Source organism: Oenanthe melanoleuca, chromosome 2 (genome assembly GCF_029582105.1).
Source record: "Oenanthe melanoleuca isolate GR-GAL-2019-014 chromosome 2, OMel1.0, whole genome shotgun sequence".
Lineage (NCBI taxonomy): Eukaryota > Metazoa > Chordata > Aves > Passeriformes > Muscicapidae > Oenanthe > Oenanthe melanoleuca.
Genome location: NC_079335.1, coordinates 86,157,646 through 86,178,976, shown reverse-complemented (window position 1 = coordinate 86,178,976; position 21,331 = coordinate 86,157,646). Strand labels below are relative to the sequence as shown.

At 40.1% G+C, this 21,331-nt stretch overlaps 1 protein-coding gene across 9 annotated transcripts in view; it reads right to left on the bottom strand.

Annotated features, from left to right (window-relative positions):
- Nucleotides 1-21,331, bottom strand: part of PHACTR1 (phosphatase and actin regulator 1) — a 297,444-nt gene that overhangs the window by 101,617 nt on the left and 174,496 nt on the right. For all 9 annotated transcript variants that reach the window (XM_056485007.1, XM_056485009.1, XM_056485013.1 and 6 more), the window contains one exon: nucleotides 14,780-14,944. In XM_056485007.1, the coding sequence (XP_056340982.1) occupies nucleotides 14,780-14,944 (165 nt within the window). The remainder of the gene's footprint in view (nucleotides 1-14,779; nucleotides 14,945-21,331) is intronic.

The window sequence follows — 21,331 nt, the reverse complement described above, 5'->3', positions numbered from 1 at the left end:
CATCAACACATCTGGCAGGAAGAACTGGAGCCATAACTTACATTGTATTGAGGAAGCTGCCATCTCATTTAAGGATTCTCCCATTATATGTGGCATGGGAAAATGAAACAAAATTCTGCAGAGATGCACTCTGAGCAATCTCAAAGCAGACAGTACTAAAAGAATGGAAAACAGCTCAGGTTTTAGCAAAATGCAGTGGCCCCCTGGCTGCAGAGGATATCTCGTGGCAGAAAAATGATTGCAGGCAGTTGGCAAGAAGAGAAATATCAGTGAACTCATGTTAGCTCAGGGATGATTCCAAATTTTGTAAGTATCATCAATTTCCTAGCCGAATACTGAGTGAAATTTAATTAAAGTGGTGTTTGAATTTAGGTGTTTCATCATAATATCAGCTACCCACTCAGTACAACACTGCTCCTGTCACAGACACACTGATTGTGGTTTACACAGCACTTGCTGCTTCTCCACAGAGGGCTGATTGGTCCCATGATGATCATGCTCCTCCTGATTTCCAGCTGTTACATTTCATTAAGAGACAGCTAAAACTGCCTCAGTGGTTTCCTCATATTACTTTTCCACATAGGCAGTTGGTTTGACTATCATGGGGATGCCAAGGAGTCAGGAACAGGATGAGAGGGTGGCCTGTGGGACTCTCTTCCTACACAGAGGTAGTCCCACTTCAAAAGGCTTTGGGAAACATTCTCATGAGCAAATGCCTATATATCTCCTGGAAACTAATGGGACGAATGCATTTACATTACTCAGGCAAAATGAAACAGGAAAAATTAAGTAAACAATGAGCCAGAAATCAGCATTTTGTAAACAATCTCCTATTTGTTATTCATCAACATAATTTTGTTCCACATTTATCTCCTCTAATAAATGTGTGTGCATTTTTTGTGCTATTCTTTCCTTGAGAGCATTACTTAAAATAGTGTTCTCACTATTTGGAATGCCTTAGATACACAGCAGAAAGCCTCCTGCAGAAAGCCTCCACTACATTTTTGCAGAGGGTCAGGCCTGCTGTCACTGAAGGTGATGAGGTTTTACAACCAAATTTAACAGACAAAAGGATGCCCTATATCATCTGCTGCAGGCACGCAATGTAGTGAGCTTGAACATGTGTATAGATTCCAGAGGAAAAAAGTAGGACATAAGCATATATACATAAAGGTTTTACAGAAATAGCAGGTATTAGATGAATAGGAAGACTCTCCCCTACTAGCTAAAAACTAACTATAATATGGATCTAGGGCTCCTAAATATTAGCCCTCTTTTTATCCAGCTTCTCTGCAGCACAAGAGGCATCATTAGACCAGCAGCAGAAGCACTTTGCTTAGCCCATACCTTGCCACATATGCTTGAAAAAGCTATTGCTTTCCTCAACCTACAGGGAGTTTCAGACCAAGGACACACACCAATTTATTCATCATATGCATACTGGTACCATGTTTGTTCTGACACTGGCTAAGAGAGAGCTCTGCTCTTCTGGAGATACTGCTGGGTTTATTAGATAGTGCAATCCTCAAAGCCCCTCTTCTGTTTCTCTCATTTATCTGTGCAGTGAACTATGATTTGGCCTACTTTCAATTAGCACAGAAGGGGAGCGTCTCAACTCTCTTCCCCTGCGGCTTTTCTATCCTGTGTATTTGCAATGTTCGCTTTTATAGCCTTTCCTTCCAGGGATGCAGGAAAGAAAACAGACCAATGTAACTCATATTGCAGCATGGGGCAACAAGGTTGCTCCAATATACATGGTATTTCCTGGATGAAATGATGTTGCCAAGACAACAGATATCACAGGTAAAAGCCACTCTTCCTCAGGGCACATAATTCCACAGATAAATTCTGAAGACCTTGGTCAAATACAAGTTCTTTCTCTCAGTGATCATTTTGCTGATAAGGATGCTAGGAGAAACATGTCATGACTATGCTGAAGAGCTCACAGCCAGCTCAATTCAATAAATGAACCAGTGCCAGAAGACAAATAAGTTGTAAGTCTTCACTGGCAACAGGGGCTCCAGGCCTCTGGAAACCAAGGTTCAGGTGTCAGCACATGGGATCACCAATGGGATGCTGTTAATGGTTTCTGACTGGTGGGAGGCAGTGGCCAAGGGCTGGCTCATGACCTTCTACAAGAGCAGCTTAGGTAACTCCTTCTCAACAGATGAAAGAATACTAAAAACAATGCCCTGACAAAAATGTGAATTAGCATTAGTTTTGTTAACTCAGTGGCACCAGTTCAAGCTGCCTGCATTCAGAAGGTGTAACAGCATGAATGACAGAGCTGAGGCTTGGCTTGATCTAAGTACAGTCACTTAAATAAGGGCAGCTGAGCCAGTCTCACAATCCTTGCAGTGAAATCAGAAAATGGACTAATCTGCTAGACTGACAAATGGGGGGATTTTTATTGGTTTTGTCAGCTTCTTGTGGTGCATTTTAGCCTGCAGGAATGTCGTCTGCACATTAATGCCAGAAATACCACAGCGTCACTGGCCTCTCATTTCAGCACAATGCCTTTGCAGATTCAGATGCAAAAAACCAACATCAATATTCAGAGGTAGCCATTCCAAACTGGAAGCTTTCTGGGGCGTAAACATCACATCTAAATAAAAGATTGTGCGTGGACTTGGTTCCTAGCAGGGACGAGTACATGTGCCACAGCCCCTGCATCGCTGCTGCCAGCGTGAGAGTTCTGTGTCACAGAGATCAACAATGGATGCCTGACTGACTGTGTGGTCAGCTCAGATCCACCACTAATTAAGAGCAGCTTTTGCTGATTTCATTATTTTAACTTATAAACAAATACACGTGGATTTTCTCTAGTAATCTTCCCACGACAGTTCTGCACTTTCTGCCTGCAGAGAAACCTCCTGATCTCTCTCAGGGGTCTGGTCAAAACCCTGCAAATGCCTGCAGAGTGCCTCTTGCATCCTGGCTCTTTTCAAAGAAAATGGAAGCATGAGGACACACAAAGATTCTCCATTGTTCATAAAATCCCAAATTATTTCCATAAACAATTTCTCAGAAGCTTCTTATTCTGATGCTTATGTTCCTTACAGAAGTACATTTGAAGAAAGATGTTGCAGATATTTTGGAGTTAATACTGAAGTTGTAAAAGGATGCCATATGTGCTGCCACTCTTCTAAACTCATTGGCCAACCAAAAATAAGAAGAGCCAAAGTATCCCTTTCCATAGCAGCCAGCCAATGTCTTGTTTTCTCCCATCCCTTCCTGCATATTTTTTAGCAGCAGCAGTGGCTTCCTTGTCTTTATATGCCTTCATTGGTAATTCCACTACCTCTTTCCAATTTTGCCAAACTTTGGTCAGGACAAAATACCATAAATCTGCAATGCTTCTAAAGTTCTGGAAGGCTGGCTAGGGAAACTTGATCCAAATTGCCATTCCTAGGCTTGTGATAAGACAGCAAGATTCAGGAAGGAGCAACCCATACAAAATTGTGTTTCAAAAGTTCTGTTCCTCATAGAATTACTGAGTTGTTTTTTTTTTTCCCACAACTATAAAATAGAATCCTTTAGACTGAGGATCAAAATCATGTACAAGAAGCCACTAGATGGTGAGAAAAAAACACTACCACTCAGGCACACAAACTGTAGTCCAAATGTCATCTAATATTTCACTAACAGTTAACTACATCCTTTTTTTTTCAACTGACGTTTTATCTACCTGTAGCATCTTTTCTTATTAGATAGGAAACTGGGAGGAATGCTACTATGACTACTTAATATGATCCTATGCCCACAAAAAACAGAGAGAAACAAATTATCATTTTTATGGGGCTTTTGATCAGGTCCATAATGCACACAGGCTATTAGATGCACATGTATAGTTTTGAAAATATAAGTGCCAGTACAGAAGTGTAAATGCAGTATTGATTCTTCATGATAGTGATAGAAATTAATGAGCTTCAAAGGGTCTTGAGGCAGAACTTTACTATAAAAGGTTGCTAGGGTGCTTTCTAAATGTGTGCACACCCTGGAAACATTCTGCCTGCAGATACTGTTTATTACTGCAGAGATCTGAGCACCCATCAAGTCCCACAGTCTTCTTTTGGGAACAGAAAGGTGATTGTGCAGCTGGCAGAAGCCTTCCTGGCCAGTCTCTATGAGCAAAGGCTTTTGGCATTCAGCAACTACCTGCCAGGCACACTGCACTCAGTGAGGACAGGGGCAGAATTCATCAGCTTCAGCAGGAAGAAAATCAAACTCATTGCCAACCATTTTCAGCACAAATTTATGTCACTGCCTTCAGGTAGAAGCCTATCTGGATTTCCTTTGGTCCTTCCTCAGAGTACTGCTTATCTGTGCACATTCAGCTGTCAGCCCCCTGTTACCTTTAACTAAGGAATTAATAAAGACCACATGGAGACCAAGAGCTTCCTGCAAAACATAGGGAGGTGAGCAATTGGTGTTTTCAGATTCAAGTGGTAGCTAGTGGCAGTCAAATTCCCCGTAACTTTTCTTTTAGAACAGGCAAACAATGCTGTTGTCTACGTTTAAAAAGTATGATTTATCACAGCAAAAGGATGATTTTTACTGCCTGTTTTGATAAATAGAATTGTTTAGGATTGCCAGATTAACTTGAAGAGATACAAATAGAACCCCGAGGATATAAAGAACCAATAGTTTTAATTACCAATTTAAAACCTTTTAAAGAGGAACTAAGGTGTGTCCTGCAAAAAAATGAATATGCACTTACTCATCTGCAAAATAAGAGACTGAGAAACTCCATTTTTCAACCTAGAAACATATATCTGCTACTCCAGCAAGAACAAAAGGAATAGTGAGTCATGTGCACTGTCATGGATCCATTCTACCACTATATTAATCTAAAAGTGTGGAATATCATGTAGATAATAAGCAATTCAGATGCTGTTAACAACAGAATATTATTATGTCTTCAGCCTACACAAACAAATAGTAACCAAAATAAGTCTTATTTCTAACTACTTCTTTATACAGACATCATATGTGCAACTGAAACATTGATCTGAAAGTGTATGAATAAAGCAAATTGCTAATATTCAGAAAATCTGTATGTTTCTCCAAATAGTGAGTTTAAGTTCTAAAAGGAATGAGTGATTTCCCCCCATGCTTTGATTTTCAAGATTCTACATTTTAGAAATCCTTTTTATTACCACAATTCAAAAGTCTCTCTGAATTACTCGACTTGGTTAGCTGCAGACCTGAAGAAACCCTACTCATGAAGGAACTGACCAAAAAAAAAAAAAAAAAAAAAAAGGAAAAAAAAATGGAGACCTGGTCAAATTGCAGTCAAGTCCTGCAATACTTAAAAGCCCAATATCTACAGGTGTGTTGTAAGCAACAAGACTGGGATGAGTTAGCAGCAGAATTTGGAAGAGAACACAACAGTTTTCTCTCTTCATTAAATGTTTTAATCACCACCTTGGACTTCCTTTGCTCAGTCCCTCAGGCAGTCCAAGTAGTCAGGAGCAGCTTTCACCAAACAGAGCCTCTAGAACCCATCTGTTGTGACACCTCAGGTTGTCTGATCTACTCTTTCCTGCACATTAGCTCCTGTGTTGATTTACACGGGTGCTCAGGAAGAGCAATCTGAATTGGTAATTCGAGGAGGATCACCAATGCCACATTACACACTTATGTGGACACTTTAATTCAAAACTAAATTTGCCTTAATGAATGAAAATAAAATGAATGAGTTTATGAACTGCATAAACATCTACCCAAGGGTTTATGATGTTATAACTAATCTGTTTCATATTTATGGTTTAAATAATTCAAGTTACAATGTATAAACAAGCCCTAGAATAAACAGGACTTAGACCACGGTTTCTATGAAATTGTTTTTGATCAAGCTGTATTTGATTTCCAATTCATAATCTGTGTTTTCCTATTAAATCTCTGTATATAGGGCAGTTCAGTTTCTCTTTCTGGCAACTATTTATTATTCCTTAACATACTAGCCCCAGCATCTCTGGAAAGTGCTCATGAAACTAATAGTTTTGTCTGGGTGATTGCCATGCATGTTTCAGATCCCTGCAGACCTGGAATTCTCATCTCTGCTGCCAGTATCCCATACATCCAACTCTATGTGCCTTTTTAATGCAGCTCATGGACACGGAAATAAAGGGCAACTACCGTGATTAAAGCATCCCATGGGATTAGACCCACTGGGCTGCACGCTCCCATGGCCACACCAACCCATTTCCCAATCACAACACGGGTCGCGTGTCACAGCAGGACTCGCTGGAGGTGCTGCCGTGCCGGCCTCGGGGATTCCTGCTTCATTTCCCCCCGTGGGAAACACGAGTGACAGCAGAACTGTGCTCTAGGAACGAGACTTCCTCAACAGCACTTCTCAGTGAAAGCAGCACTGTGAAGACAAATTGCCTCATGGCTTCATGGAGCTCTGAAATGCTGTGATTTTCTTCTGTGCTTCACAAAGGCAGTGAAAACCCAAAGGACAAAAGCCAGCGGTCTGAGAAATACTAATTAATATCCATGCTTCATATGCAATCTAAAAATAAAATGCAGCTTCAACACATTTTGTTGTTAAATGAAATTATTCTAAAATAACCTGCAAGGACGCAGTCTGATGAAGACCCTCCATTCATGAGTCATGGCAATAGAAGCTGGGGATATACAACAACTTTTTACACAAGAATGAACTTATTCCACACATCTTCTTTCCCCACAGCCAGATATTCCATTATTGTTGATTTGTTGCTAAAACACTTAAAACATTTCCAATGGAGGCTGTTCTCTAATCCATATGCTAGGAAGAAGCTTATGCTATGAACAGCATCTATTTTCAATAGTTTCAATTTCTAATGAATTAATTGCATTATATTATTTTAACATGAATGCACTGTTGTAGAATTATGTTGCAGCATTACAATTTGGGTGGCCTCATATAATCTTCATACAGCCACTGGAAATGTAATTAGCATAAAAACCAAACAACCTCATTAAACATCTCTTTCCTGTAAGAAGAGACACATTTAGAGGCTCGTTTCACACGTTCCATTACAGCTGGCACGGGGGTAAGACAATCCCCAAACGCATTTTTCAGCCCAGCTAAGCAAAGCCCACTTCTTAAACCCTGGAAATGATCTGCAGCAGATCTCAGGAAGACATAGTGATACTGCTCTGTAGTGGAATACATGATCCCAGGGGAGTGATTGTTTCCTCCATTTTTGAACTAGGAGCTTCCAGTTGGCAATTCAAGTTTAAAAATAGACAATTGCTTTCACTGCCTTCCTTGTACAAATCAGATCTGCTACTTCCAAATGCATTTCCATTCTTTTAATCCCCTTAAAATGACAAATCTGAAAACACTGACAATTTAAAATACCAGTAATAGAGACACAAACACCAGCACTTGTTTTCCCTTGCTTCTTCTGCCACCCTAAGCTTTGGGCTGTTCATCTAATTGTGAGGGTAAAATGATGACTGGCTTTAAAAATCTCTGTGAATCCTTGGTTCACAGCGGTAGGCAGATATACAAGATAGTTTTGCTCCCTCTATAGAATGGCAAAAGATGAAATTTTTTACAAGTTGTCTACAGTTTTGCATGAATTCTGGTACTTTTTTCTGGCCAGTTTCTCAAAAGACATTAAGAAAATGTCAGTGCATTCAAAGAGAAGTTATATGCAATCCTAGATTTTTTTTCACTTTCAAAATTCAGAATATATCAAGTGTGCAGTTTTGGATCAATGCAAAAAATAGAACTGCGTATGGATTTTAATTTTTATTCAGTCCTTGAACAGAAGCACTGTAAAACTTCAACAGACCTAAGATACAAATGTTTTCCTGTCTACCAGGCCATTTTATATTTGAAATTCAGGTTTTTAACTATATTAAATAATACCTAGTTCCAATTCCAAACAGATATGTAAATTTGCATAAAAACTCTTCTAAGAGTCATCTAGAAAACACTGAAATATAATGATCTTATTTTTAAAATTTTTCTTCATGTAAAAACATTTGCTTCATTCGATATGCATTCAGGAACAGCCCAAGTTCCTGCAAAATGCTGCTTTTCTTCAGACACTAACATCTTGTGCTTCCCTCAAAAAATCTCAACACAGTGAACACAGCAGCCCTTTCTAACTCTGAAATGTGATTGTACTGCTGGTTTTTAATAAAAAAGCACTCTTTTTTTGCAAGTTTGGTCTTAGTTTTAGAACAATGCCATTTTTGTCTCTTCTTCTAAAATCTTGGAAATGATCAGTGATTTTTAGCAATGCCTTAATGGCGTATGAGCTGCTCCAGCACAGCAAAAATACCTGGCTTGGACCAGCACCTGTATCACCTGCTTGATGTTTCACTTCAAAACCTCTGGGGCTTTTACATAGAAATATTAACAGGATTTGTCATGGAGAAGAACAGGAAGGACTCTGAGGTATTTCAGGCTTCAGGGTGGCTTCAGACCCAGCTACCCTGAAGGGGACACCCTGCTCTTTCTCTGAGCACTGATTTAGAATTCAGAATTATATTTCCAAGTCATCAGAATATGAGTGTCAGGGAAGAAAAAAAACATAATTGCTTCTGTTCTTCATATCTAAACCTAGATACTTTCTGGCTTGAAAGTATAAGAGGAATTGTAACTGAAATATTAATACCTTTCACATGGGATCACAGCAGATATTAAATAAAATTCAGAAGAACAGAATTGGACCATAAAGTGCTTTAACACAGTTGTCCTTGTTACACAATAATCCAAACAAAAGCACTCTTTCCAATGAAAATAGAAACTCTGCAGATAGATGTCAATAAATTGGCACTTGGGAAAACCACAACAAGTCTCTCACCCCATAGACCACCTCCCCAGAAGTACGGGCAGGGATCAGGGGCAGGCATGTCTGAAGGCTGTGCTTCTCCTTAATTTCTCCAGGCAAAGGTCTCACCTAAATAACATGACCAGTTTAAAACTCTAAGAGTTTTACATGAAAAAAACACAAGAGGCAATTACTGGCAAAGCAGAAGGTTTAAGAGAAGCACTGGCAGCCCATAATTGAATTTCTCCCAACTGGAATATTCTGGAAAGAAAGGTTCAAAATATTTACCTGTTGTAGTTAGAAATAATCAGCAGTAAGAGTCAAGTGATCTGGGTATGGTTTATGAATAACAGTTTCTTTAATTGAACAGCTTTACCACATTTTGTTTGCTTCTTGTTATTCATCAGAAACACTGAAAAATCCTTGCCCGTAAGTGTTGCCAATTTAAGCAATCTCCTCTGCTGACTGGGAGACCTAACTTACATAAACACACTGACATATGATTTTTTTTATAGAGTATCTTTTTAAAAAAATTCTGGTTAGAAAAACCAAAGTACCAAGGCTTAACAAGTGGAAAAAAAAAAGATTCAGCCACAAAATTTATATCTGTTTTAAAGCAGATTTTGGGAGCGAGGCAGCTAAAGGTTGGATGAGTCAACTTTGTTGTGGCTCACTTATTAATAGTTGAGTGAGACTGAAATCAAACGGAAGAGCATGTTATGCCCATCCCAAAAAGTAAACTGAAAACATCCATATGCTGCTTGCTTTTGTGGCATTGTCCACATTATTTGGCTTCAATCTTTAGATCCAGAGTGCATACCTCATCTATTCCTATTTAACAGAGTAACTGCTAGCAAGAGAAGACTGTCATCTTCTGTAAAGATAACTATTAAAAGTTATTTATATATAAAAAGTAAACCTAGGCAGCAGATCAATCCACAAACCTGCCCTGAATGTCCTTTTTCTCCAAGCCAGCTGATGATGCTTGGCTCACAATGGTTTGCCTTTAGGCTCTTCTGATATTCTGCTCTACTTCAGCCATGGTCTTTATTCTTTCCAACTCCCCAGTCCTACACCTTGACACAGGCTCTTGAACACCAATCTCAATTTTACCTAAGCCAATAAAGGCTTAAATGAAAGAGGAGCAGATCTTCCCTGTTCTCAGGAGGGTACCCCAAGCAGGAGGCTAGAAAGTCACAGTTGTGTCTTCCAGTGGTCACAGAGCAGGACGTGGCTCAGTAGCTCACCCACAGGTTTTGGGATGGGAACTATGGCACCAGAGGAACTGATGTGTGATCACTGCCCTGTGGAGGAGGATTGTAAGTATTTCTAGGAAGGGAAACTGGGACACAAATAAAAGGAGGTTTCAACGAACCTAGGAGGAAAGGCTGACTTCAAAATATTTCCTTTTCTCTCTTTAGCATTACTGGTTGTCTCAGACAACTATCTACCTGGTAACAGAGCTGCTGAGGAGGTTTTTTCTGACACAGATCTTTCTCTGCTCACTGTGCAGGCTACCAGTGGACCTAACCCAAACACGGCTGAATCCTCTGCTCTCCTACTTACAGCTGAGCTTTCTTTACACCCCTTAATTTCTCACCATTTCCTGCTTTTCTCTTGTCATTCCAACTAGTGTCCTTCAAGTACAAGTTACATGCTTCCTTCTTTTTGCCTGAGCACTGCAATTCAGGAAGTAAGGATGGCAGAAGACAGACACACCATTTCTTTAAAATGAAGGCCACCAGAAAGGGGAAATGACAAAACAAGACATTTTTCTCTACTCAAACTGCTCCAAGCAGCTGAAACACTTTTTTTTCTGCAAGGCTGCAAACTGTTGGCTTTTGATGAAAGTAGTGATAAAAAAACCTTCAATAATATTTCAAGTAAGAGAAGAATCTATTTCCCCTCAAGCTTCTTTATTTCAGAAGCAGTTCCTTCTCCAAAACATCTCCAGGAAATGATATTTCAGCGTGTGTACAGCACTGCAATAAAACAGCAACATACCCAGGAACATTTTTCAAGTTCACAGCAAGGTGAGCAGAAGATCAAGGTATCAAAAAAAAGACAAAGGTCTAGCAGAGGAGACAGTCAGCCTGCTCTCTTGCTATTTGCTTTGCTGATTCCCAGAGAGCTCAGTGTGGCTTTCAAAACCTTGACCAGTCTTCTAGAGCCATCCCAGCTCCAGCCAAGGAAATGTGCTTGGGAATAGAAAATACTGCTTCTTCCTGGCTTCTTCTGCCATGAGAATGCTCCTTGTCAGCTGTAAGAAACCATTCTCTCAACAGACAGAATCTTGACATTTAGAAGTTTGCCTGTTCTCCTAGCTTGATAATATTTCTCATTTTGTTGAGGGGCTTTGGCCCTGCATGGAAATAAAGGTTTCCACAGTTCATGTAAAAATCTTCACTAAGTTTAAAAAACATGCAGCATACCTCTGACTGTAGCATGAATAAGAGTGTGGCAGAGTTTAGTTTCTTTGTCTAACTCCCTCTATATGAGCTTCAGCATCCAGAGAGTTTATGTTGTACTGTGGGAGCCTCATCACCCATCAATGAACTTTCAGTAGAATGTTCTGTGATAGAATGATTTGCAGACCTGACACTAAAAACCACTTTGTGCTGGTGGGAATTTCACTTCTGTCCAGGAGGAGAATTACTGTGAGAATTCACTTGTTTCTGTTCCTGCTGTGGTAGACTGGTGTCCCTCACAGAGTGTAATCTCTCATTTTTCTGAGATTACGCCCAGCCAAAGCCCATCTTTCATTCACAGTGCACATTTTTACACCTCCTTAGCACACCACCTTTCAGCAGAAGAGGTTGCTCAGATCAAACCCAATGGCTCATCTGGTGCTCCCCATCTGCAAACAGATCACCCTATCTGTGATCTAACTGCTCTGGCTGCTTTATGAAATATCTAATGATGATCCTACAGAGAGACCAGCTGGGAGGCAAAGGTTTGAGACGGCTGCATCAAACCCATGACTCTTCCCTTTGTTACCAACCAGCACCGAGGCAATGTGAGACTTTGGACCTGTCTGCAATGTCACTGCAGGGACACCAAAACCATCATAACCCATAAACACATAAACTCTATGAAACATGAACGTCCTTTTGGCCTTCTGCTTCTCAGGGACAATCCAATAACAAAGATAGAGGATGGGGGTTTATTATGCTCAAATATCACAATTTGAGTATTGATGTGCTGAGTGGAGTCATATATAAGCATAACATTGAGGTCCTCCATCAATCAAATTTCGTACTCTCACCTTATGAAATTACCAGATGTCAGAAAGTAGTTTTTCCTATTACCTAAAAGATTTTTTTGCTGAATTGTACTTTAAAACATTCACCTCTGAATAAATAAGCAGAGCTTTAGGTCTGATAAAGATATGGATACAAAATGTTAGCACTTGGAAATACCAAGAAAAAGGCAAGCTTTCAGGCTGATATATCAGCCTGACTCTCTCTTTCTTCCTGTCCTCTCCCAAGAATGTCCCATTAATTTCAGAGGAAATTTCATCAGATTAGGCCATGTGTTTTGACCCTTACTGCTTTTGACATTAAAAATAATTGAATCCATTGTTGCAGCAAATAAGGGTCTAATAATATACTTGTATTAGTATCTATTTTTTCATAATTACTGATGTTCTATGCAGGTGGAAAAGCTTGGGTGCATGCCTGTAGGACACTAATGGGAATTTTTTTTCCAAGTGTCACATTTATCAGTGCACTAGAAGAAAATTAGCCTGTATTATGAACTTTCATGCTGGCTCTCATTATGCCATCTCACAAGCTTGTCCTTTGATTTGTTATAAAGATTAAATATATTTTCTCAGTGAGATCAGAGGTACTAGACAAGAGGTCATGGAAATGCTGGCAGAAAAATGCTAGTTTTCCACATGTCATATCTTTTGTACTACACATCCAAGGTTCAACCAATGCTTCTTAATTGATGGGGGGGGTCTTGTAGGATGCTGGTGGATTCCTGTTCCCCAGATCTGGGGATGATGGAAACTGTGAGGTCCCAGCTCTTGCATACTCCACAAGTAAATCTCTATCCCTGCTTTCTACAAGGTGCTCAGCAAATTTGACATTCTTGTCAATTTTGCTGCAGTTAGTAGCAGGGGAGCTGACAGGAATACCAATTTTGCAGAGCAGCTGCAGGATAGTGTTAACTTACTAGAAATGAAAATTTTTCTAAAAAAAAGTGAAAGGTGTTGGATTCAATTGAGATCAAACCCAGTATTGTGACTGACAAAAGTTCCTGGAGACCCAGCTTTTAAATTGGTTTTTTCAGACACTGAACTCACTCTTACTAGGGTAGAAGATATGCTGGCATGTCTGGTAAAACTTCCTAGTCCTCTGATAAGAGAAAATACATGTCTTCAGTCTGGTTTTAATCACTGTGTACTTCCCAAATATTTTGGCAATGGGGCAAAACTAAGCAGTACTTCTTGTAATGCCCAAAGTGGACTATGGAGCCATATTCCATCCATCTTCAAACAAGTCAGTCTACCCACAGCAGTATGCAGCTCAGCCTCATCAGCTGGAGCTGCAGAAACCACAAAAATCAACAGTAGGCAAGCTTTGGCAACACATGGTACCTCCTGAACAGCCATGGTTATTCTCCTTGTTGTAACCAACCAAGCCAGCATGCTGAAACTAGATGCAAAGCAATTGTCACCCCTATGTCCACATATCCCTAAGAGCTACACAGTTTTCATGCAAATCCTGCTCTACTACACTATGGTTATGACTGATGCAGAGCATGAAAGATAAGTCTTTTGTTTTGCAGAAAGATGTCACTTCTGGTGACAATAGCTTCTCAGCTGTCAAGTCAAAAAATATGATCATCACTCAGAGTGATATAGCCATCTATTCCAGTTCATTAGTTTTTTTGGCTGATGAATCAGAAAGCAGCCTGAACAGCATACAGTAAAGAACTCATTCAGGTACAAACCCTGAAAACACTTATTCTGCATTTAAACTCATTCAAGAATTCACACTCAGTTAAATGTGGTGTCTCACCCCATTGTGGGCCATTTTCAGGAGTACAGGATTTGGGGTGCCACAGATACACCCAAGTAGTGCCCAAAAGCTTCCACTGTGCAATACACAGGGCAGAAAAGCAACTGGATTGTAACCCAAACCTCTTCTGGCACTTGAAGGAGCAAGATACTCACTGCTTTCTTTCTAGTTCTAGTGAGAGCAATAGGAAATCTGGAGAAACTCCATGTTTTCTCACAGATAATCCAGGCTAAAAACTTGCAGAACCACATGTAGTAATTATCAGCCATCATGAAAGAATGAAAAAAAGAAACCTTCTAAATAGATTGCAAAGCTTTCACCACATGCATCAGGGCCTGGATCTGGATCATGACAAACTCACTTTTTTTTCAGTTTTCTATATTAATAAAAATGGATCTTGGACTAGAACTAGTGCAAAAAAGCAATGGCAAAAGGAGGGGTGTGGCAGGAACTGAGATTCAGTTTTCTCAAAAAAACAAGGGACACATCATTCCTGCCCAATGGAACGAATAATTCCTGATTATGCAAGTTACTCAACACAATATCAACTTATTTATCGTGTATTTTTCTCACTCCTTTATTAACACTCAAAGGAGCTTAAATGTGGCTAAAATGACCACCAGCACTATCTTTTCATACTGCTTCTTCCTTTATTCATAATTTGCTGAATCAATATTCAAAGATTCTTCTGGGTTAAGCTCTAGCTCTAGTAGCAGAATCTGAAAATACAGCTTTGGTGAGCTGCTGCTTTAATTGCAGTGCACCCAATGTGTTTCTTAAAGAAAAACTTGATAATAAAGTTAAAGATCTCTTCTTAGAATCTAATGAACCTCTTCAAGCCAAGCTTCAAGAGTTGAAATACATATAAATACATATAAAATACATATAAAGTGAGGCTGTATTACAAATTTTCAGCCCTGATGAGCAAAAAGTTCCAGATTAATAAACCGACCCCAATGCGACCGTTACCTGCTGAAGTGTGCTTAAATTTTTCACTCTTCTTCTTCCTCCATTTCCAGGGCTTAAAAAGTCTCCCAAGAGTGGCAAATTTGCTCCTTCTTCTGATTGGAGGCGTGTGAGTCCCAGGTACTAAAGAATCTGAACGCATTGCAGCCAGTCTTTCCACCTCTTCAGCTGTGATTTCAGCAAGAAAAAGAGAAAAAAACAAGGAAGGTGGGAAGTCAAATAAATGTTTTAATAAGTTATCAAAAAACCACACTGATGGCCAAATTTTTTCATGGACACAGAGAAAAGTAACAAAGGGAAAAAGTTGTACTCCTTCTTATTTTAACATTCTTTTGTTTTAGTGAAATCGTTAATCTACTGTAAAGAACAGTAATAACAACAAGATTCAACAGGAACATGGGTTATTATGTTATAAAAGTTATGACTTTTAACAAATTGTTCTACATTGTTCTAGACAGCTGGCAGTTCAGCCATCAGCCATTCCTGGGGAGGTGTGACAGAGACTGGGGAACAGTAAGCTCAAAAAAAGAATGCAATACAATTTAAAATCAATATTACAAGTTGTTTGGTTTTTTTTAATTGCAATGGAAAGAGACATTCCCTTTAATAATATTTATTGTGAACAAGGACTCTGATAAATAATGACCCTTTGGTACCATTACTGTGTCCATTAAAATTTTGCTTGGGTTACAATGAGGGGCTACATTAGGAACTTCCTAGTGAGAGAGAGAGTGCTGAAAAATCACAGGATCATAGAACTGTTTGGGATGGAAAAGATCTCTACGATGGGGTCCGGCCATTAACCCAGCACTGCCAAGTCCACCCCTAAACCACGTCCACAAGAGCAAGATCTACACATCTTATAAATCCTTCCCTGCACCACTTCCCTGGCAGCCTGTTCCAATGCTTTACAACCCTTTCCATGAAGAAATTTGCTCTAATACACAATCTAAAAGCTCCCTGGTGCTACTTGAGGCCATTCCCTCTAGCCCTACTGCTGGTTTCCTGGGAGAACAGGCGGATCCCCATCTGGCTACACTCTCCTTTGAGGTAGTTCTAGAGAGCAATAAGGTCCCCCCAGAACCTCCTTTTCTCCAGGCTGCCTCAGACACTCGTGATAAGACCTGTGCTCCAGAACCAGCCCTTCTCCAGCACAAAGTCTAATCCCATTTTTCTGCCCACTCACTGCCCTCCAATTCTTATGCTTAACTTTTAACATCCAAACTTTTAATTTTGGAGTTTAATACAGTCCCAGTTAGGGCTGAATTCCCTTGAAGAGGATAGAGCTTCTGAGCTTCTGTTCCTAAAATTTCAGTTATCTGAAATCTTTATCCTTGTAAATACATCATGATTGTCTCGATAAGGGAAAAAAAACCCCAAAAATCCTGAAGATTTTAAATTACCCTTCCTACTTGATGAGAACAAGAGAAGTCTGGGAATGGTCATTTGACATAGTTATATTGCATGGTTCCCCCCATCTCACATTTGCAAGGCCAGATTTATGCTGATAGTTTTGAGAAATAACATCTCTGTCATTAGAGGCACAGAGAGAGAGGAAAGCCAGCACCACAAAGAAAACACCAACAGAGGAAGGTACCAGCAATAAGAGAGGTTATTTCTGTGCCACAGCTGCCAGGGATGCAAGAGGGTCTCCTTGCCTTGGGCTGAAGCATGCTGCTCTCTTCCTAAAAAAGCATCTGCATAGTTCAGTCAGCATACAAGCAGGGGTTTTGTGTGTGGTTTGTTGTTGGGCTTTGGGGTTTTTATTGTGGCTTTTTTTTTTTTTTAAGTTGTTGTCAGTGTTTGTTTGTTTTTTTTTGTTTGTTTTTTTTTAAGGGATACCATTTCTCAGACTTGTGTTGTGACACTGCCACTAACACTGATTTGAGTGGCTTGCAGACACAGTCTGGATCCATACAGACAGGATGCATATTGGCACCTCTCCTCTCCTGAAGACAACAGCCCAGTGTTTCTATTCATCTCTAATATTTTAAATATTAACCTCAGTCATGAAAATAGGCTCAGGAACCTCAGCAAGAACAGTGCTTTGAAGGGATGAGCACGCCCACTCCACACTGACAGAATCACCAGAGATTTTGGCTGGCAAATTCTTATGTATCTCAATGGAAATTTTTTCGAGGCTTTAAGTGAGCCAAATTTAGGTTGGTTTTCATGGGAACAGCCAGAGACACATTTCTAACACAAAGGAGGTTTCATTATCAGAACTCCAACTGAACTACTATTTGAGTCCCTCAGGTTTTTGCAAGAAGGTTGGTTATTTTGTTATTGTTCTTTTGTTTGCTTTGAATGTTAACACGCAACATAATCCCTTTTCCTGTAAAATATCAATGCCAGATACAGCTGCCTGTAACTTTCCAAAGAAGAAAAAGCTAGCCAGCAAGATGGAGTGAGCCCAGATGTTTCAGCAGAAGTGGTTAAAAACTGCTATTCTTTGGGGTAATGGAGAGAAAGACAGACATTTCTGAGAACATCTCTTTTCAATTTAAAGCAGAGGGAATAAAAGATAATCTGGCCAAAGCATTTCATTCTGTTCCAGCTCTTTGTGCCTGACTGCCTGGAGAAATACCTTCTTATCCAAAGAACCCATTACAAGGCTCTGCCTGTACAGGGGCTGGGACATGCTGTATCAAGGCTGGGAGTTGCCTGGTTATGCTGAATAAACCATATGGGTAAAAAGAAGAGGAAATCAGAAATTTCCTTATAGTTTCTGACTTCACTGGAACCTGCTAGGTACAGACCACTGCCCTCTATATGCAGATCCAAAGGGACCACTCCTTTTCCCCTTCCTCCATTTTTGAGATGCTTCTAGTTCAAGCACCTAAGACCCCACTGTGTTCCACTGCTGTGATTTTTTCAGAGATGCTGCTAAAAGTAATGGGCTGGTATTGTCTTTGCTGCCTTATTTGGGGGATACAGGAAGTGGCCCATCAAGAAAACTGGGAATGACATCTACTGCTGCTGCTGAATTAGGGTTCCTGCTAATAAACCTACAGCTGAAATATATTAAAATTCCTCTTGCTGCTCACCCTCTCTCCTTTTCACCATCACTAGATCTCTTTTATCCAGGTGCCTTGTTATGAAATCTCAGCTCAACAACTTCTCTTTGCTAGCTGGCCCTTACTGGTATTGCTGGGGCCATTTCCTGGAGAACTGACACCCCTTAAAGACACTTTTACAACATACACACAACTCTGTCTCACACCAGCGGGGCTTTCACTGCCCCTGGGGAAGCTTTTCCCACTCAGAGTAAATGAGTATGGATTTACAGTCAGGCAAAACTAACATTGGAGTAAAAAAGAATTTACCCAGAGGGTGGGTTCACTGAAAGCCAAACACAGTGTCACAACAATTTCCATATTTTGACTGCTCTTCCCTGAATTTCAGTATTGTCTCACGCACAAATCTGTGGCCTCAGAGTCCTGCAGTGCCTGGCATCAGTCATGAAAGTGTCCCTTCTCCTCCATCCTCTCCAAACACACACACAGCTCCAAGCTAATGCAACTAATAGCTCTTTTTCCTTCTCATTCGCATTTCTCAGAAGGACTTGATTTTTTTCATGAGAAATGGTCTCAAGAGCACTGCTAATTCAAAGCATAATAATCACTGGCTAGGAATAAACCACATTAGCATAAAGCCATGACAGTTTTAATACAGCAGGAATAAAAGCAGACCACGATGCAAGAAGCAAATGCCAGAATTCTGTGCTCTTCTCTGCTGCTGCATCTTTTGCTCAAGTTGGCCGGATTTCTCTGCCTTTTTGGCTCATAATAACTATTGACTGGCTGTGGGCTGCGACACCCACTGCTGACAGCAGGCTCTGTAGGCTGATTTCACACCTTTGCTGTTCCCAAAAAAGCTGGTACTTGCAGGAATGGAAAGTAACCCAGACCTTGCACTCTTTTTCTATTTTTTTTTTTTGCCTTCAAAGAGGAAAGCAGCCCCAGCAGTCCCAGCCTGATCAGTCTGCTGAAGTGGGAGAGGGAACTGCTGTGTGCATTAGTACCTGTAGTCACACTGCTGAGATCTCATCTTGACGCTGGTGCCACAAATGTGATGTTTACTGGTTACAGGTGCTGCTGATACTCAGTGCTTTTGGGAACTTGTTCTGAATTTTTCCCAGGATCTGAGAGATTTTTCTGAGACACAATGACCATACTGGGACCTGCACTTGTGGCATGAGGTTGATGCACTCCCCTCCCACTTTCTTCTGTCCAAGCTGTCATTCCAGAGCTAGGAATGAGGAAACTAAACCTGAGAGTTTTTCACAGGCTGTTTTGCTCTGAGACAGCTCTCAAGTTTTTATTGCTGTCTTAATACTCCTGAAGTTCACACGGACTTTATATAGGGCTTAAGCAAGACTTGGGGTTTTATGAAAAAGCCCCACCACAAACTGAAGTACTTTGCATCCAAGTAACCAAAAAAAAAAAACAACAAAAACCCAAAAAAACCCAAAAAAAAAAAAAAAAAAAAAAAAACCAAAAAAACCAAAAACCAAACCAAACCAAAACAAAAAAAAATTTAAAATAAAAAATACATTTGAAACATATTACAAAGAAAAGAAGAGGCCAGGCCATCTTATGATTTTCCCACATCATTCAGTAGTGTGTTGATTTCAAGAAGGTCCAGTCAGAGACAACATAGGGGTTGCACACTTTTTGGATATGAGAAGAATAGCATGCCCTCCCAAAGGCCCTCCCCTTTCCCGGAGAATGAAAGCCAGTTTTGTCATTCCCACCACTGTCTGGGAGTCACTTCAGCTATTAATGTTGCTGATATGTAATACCATAATATTCAGCTTCCATTTTAGAAAAAACCCACTATTACTGCATTTGGGTACAAAGAGCAATTTCATTGCTGAAGGTTGGAGCCCACCCATCCCACTGGTGGTATTTAATATTACCTTCCTCACAGGTAATCACACCTAGTTCTCTCTCAGACCTTTTCTTAACCCTCGTCTTTCATAATCATACATATGATTATCTTAACAGGAAATTTACTTCACAAAGTTAGATTTGAAATCTTCCTAGGAAGCTCCATTGGGTACTTTGTGCTTTCTGTTACATTTGCACAAGTCTGTAGTAACAGGCTGAAAATGAACTTGGCCCTAAAGATGCAATTAACTAAATGTGTCATATTATTCACTGACAAGAACTCTATATAAAGAAAACCCCCTAACAATACTACTCATTGCCAATCCACATCCAACCAACTTATCTTTATTCTGCAGATAAGTTCCCAACAAATTCATGTTGCAATGTTTCTTTGGAACTTGCACACCAAATATGCTTCACTTCAGACTGCATGGACCTTATTCTAGCAGCTTGGTTCAACACAAGATGCAGACACACCATATGTCTTTTTGAAATGACAGGAAACTTGAACAACTCCTCTAATTGCTGAACACTTATGTCTACTCTTTACCCAAATGGGAACACTTTCAATTAAATAAACACCTTGTTTTTCTTTCAGGAAAATGGTTTGTTTTCTGCTTTTTGATTATCTTATGTTCAGTTGTTTCCCTTTAATTTCCTTTTGCACCTGGAATTAATTTCCATCAGCCTTGCCTTTATTATGTGAATTACCCATTTAAACTTTTCCTAACTCCACAAAGGTCTGTTTTCCAATGAAAGACAAGGCATGGCACACTGCAGTCTAAAGGCAGTCTTGCCAAATGAGGATGATTACCTGTCTGGTGGAGAGCAGCTCCCACTGGATGTGTGCATTTGCAGTGGCAGTGAGTTGGCAGAGTGATTTTATGAGCCGTGAAGAGCCTGTCAGCAGCCTTGCTCTGCATGCTAAGCAGCACTCACATGTTCCAAACCCTGCCAGGTATTCCTGCTCCCCAGGTGTGCAGCACTTCACACTGTGCCCATGAATGGAGCCTCTCATCTCTTCACCTTGCCTGTTTCAGCACAGTACCACACCATGGTACAGTTCTGCTCCCAGCTACAATCTCTCCATCACAGTCTATTTATTTCTCTCGTTGGCACAGAAGTGCAGAGAATAGTTTTGGAAGTCTAATCCCTCTAGGACCGCGCTTTTGACTCATCCCCATTTTGACGTAAAACATAAATTATTCATGCTGATTGCAATCTGAAAGCCATTTTTTAACCACTGCAAACTACACTGCACTGAATGCATCACTCCAAACATGTCTTTATTGGTATGAATTCTCTCAAAACACTATTTTCTGTATTGCAAGATAGTACATAAGATTCTGACTTGCAACAAAAGGATTTTATCAGGTTATGTCAGCAATAGCTGTATAATCTCTTCCTATAAACCCTCAACTATAGAAAATAAGGATTTTTAGATTTGATATCAAGTGTTTTGTGTATCCTTTATTGCTCTTATTACTCGCCACGTTTTTCATCTCTTATGCATTTATTTCATATAGATTCAAGGCTAAATCAAATAAACAGTACTGTAGCTCATCACTGTCATGTGCCCAAACATTGGAGCAGACACCACAGGTCTATCCTGGGCATCATTCACAATATCTGGAGACTCAGCAGCTCCAAAATAGGACTCAGA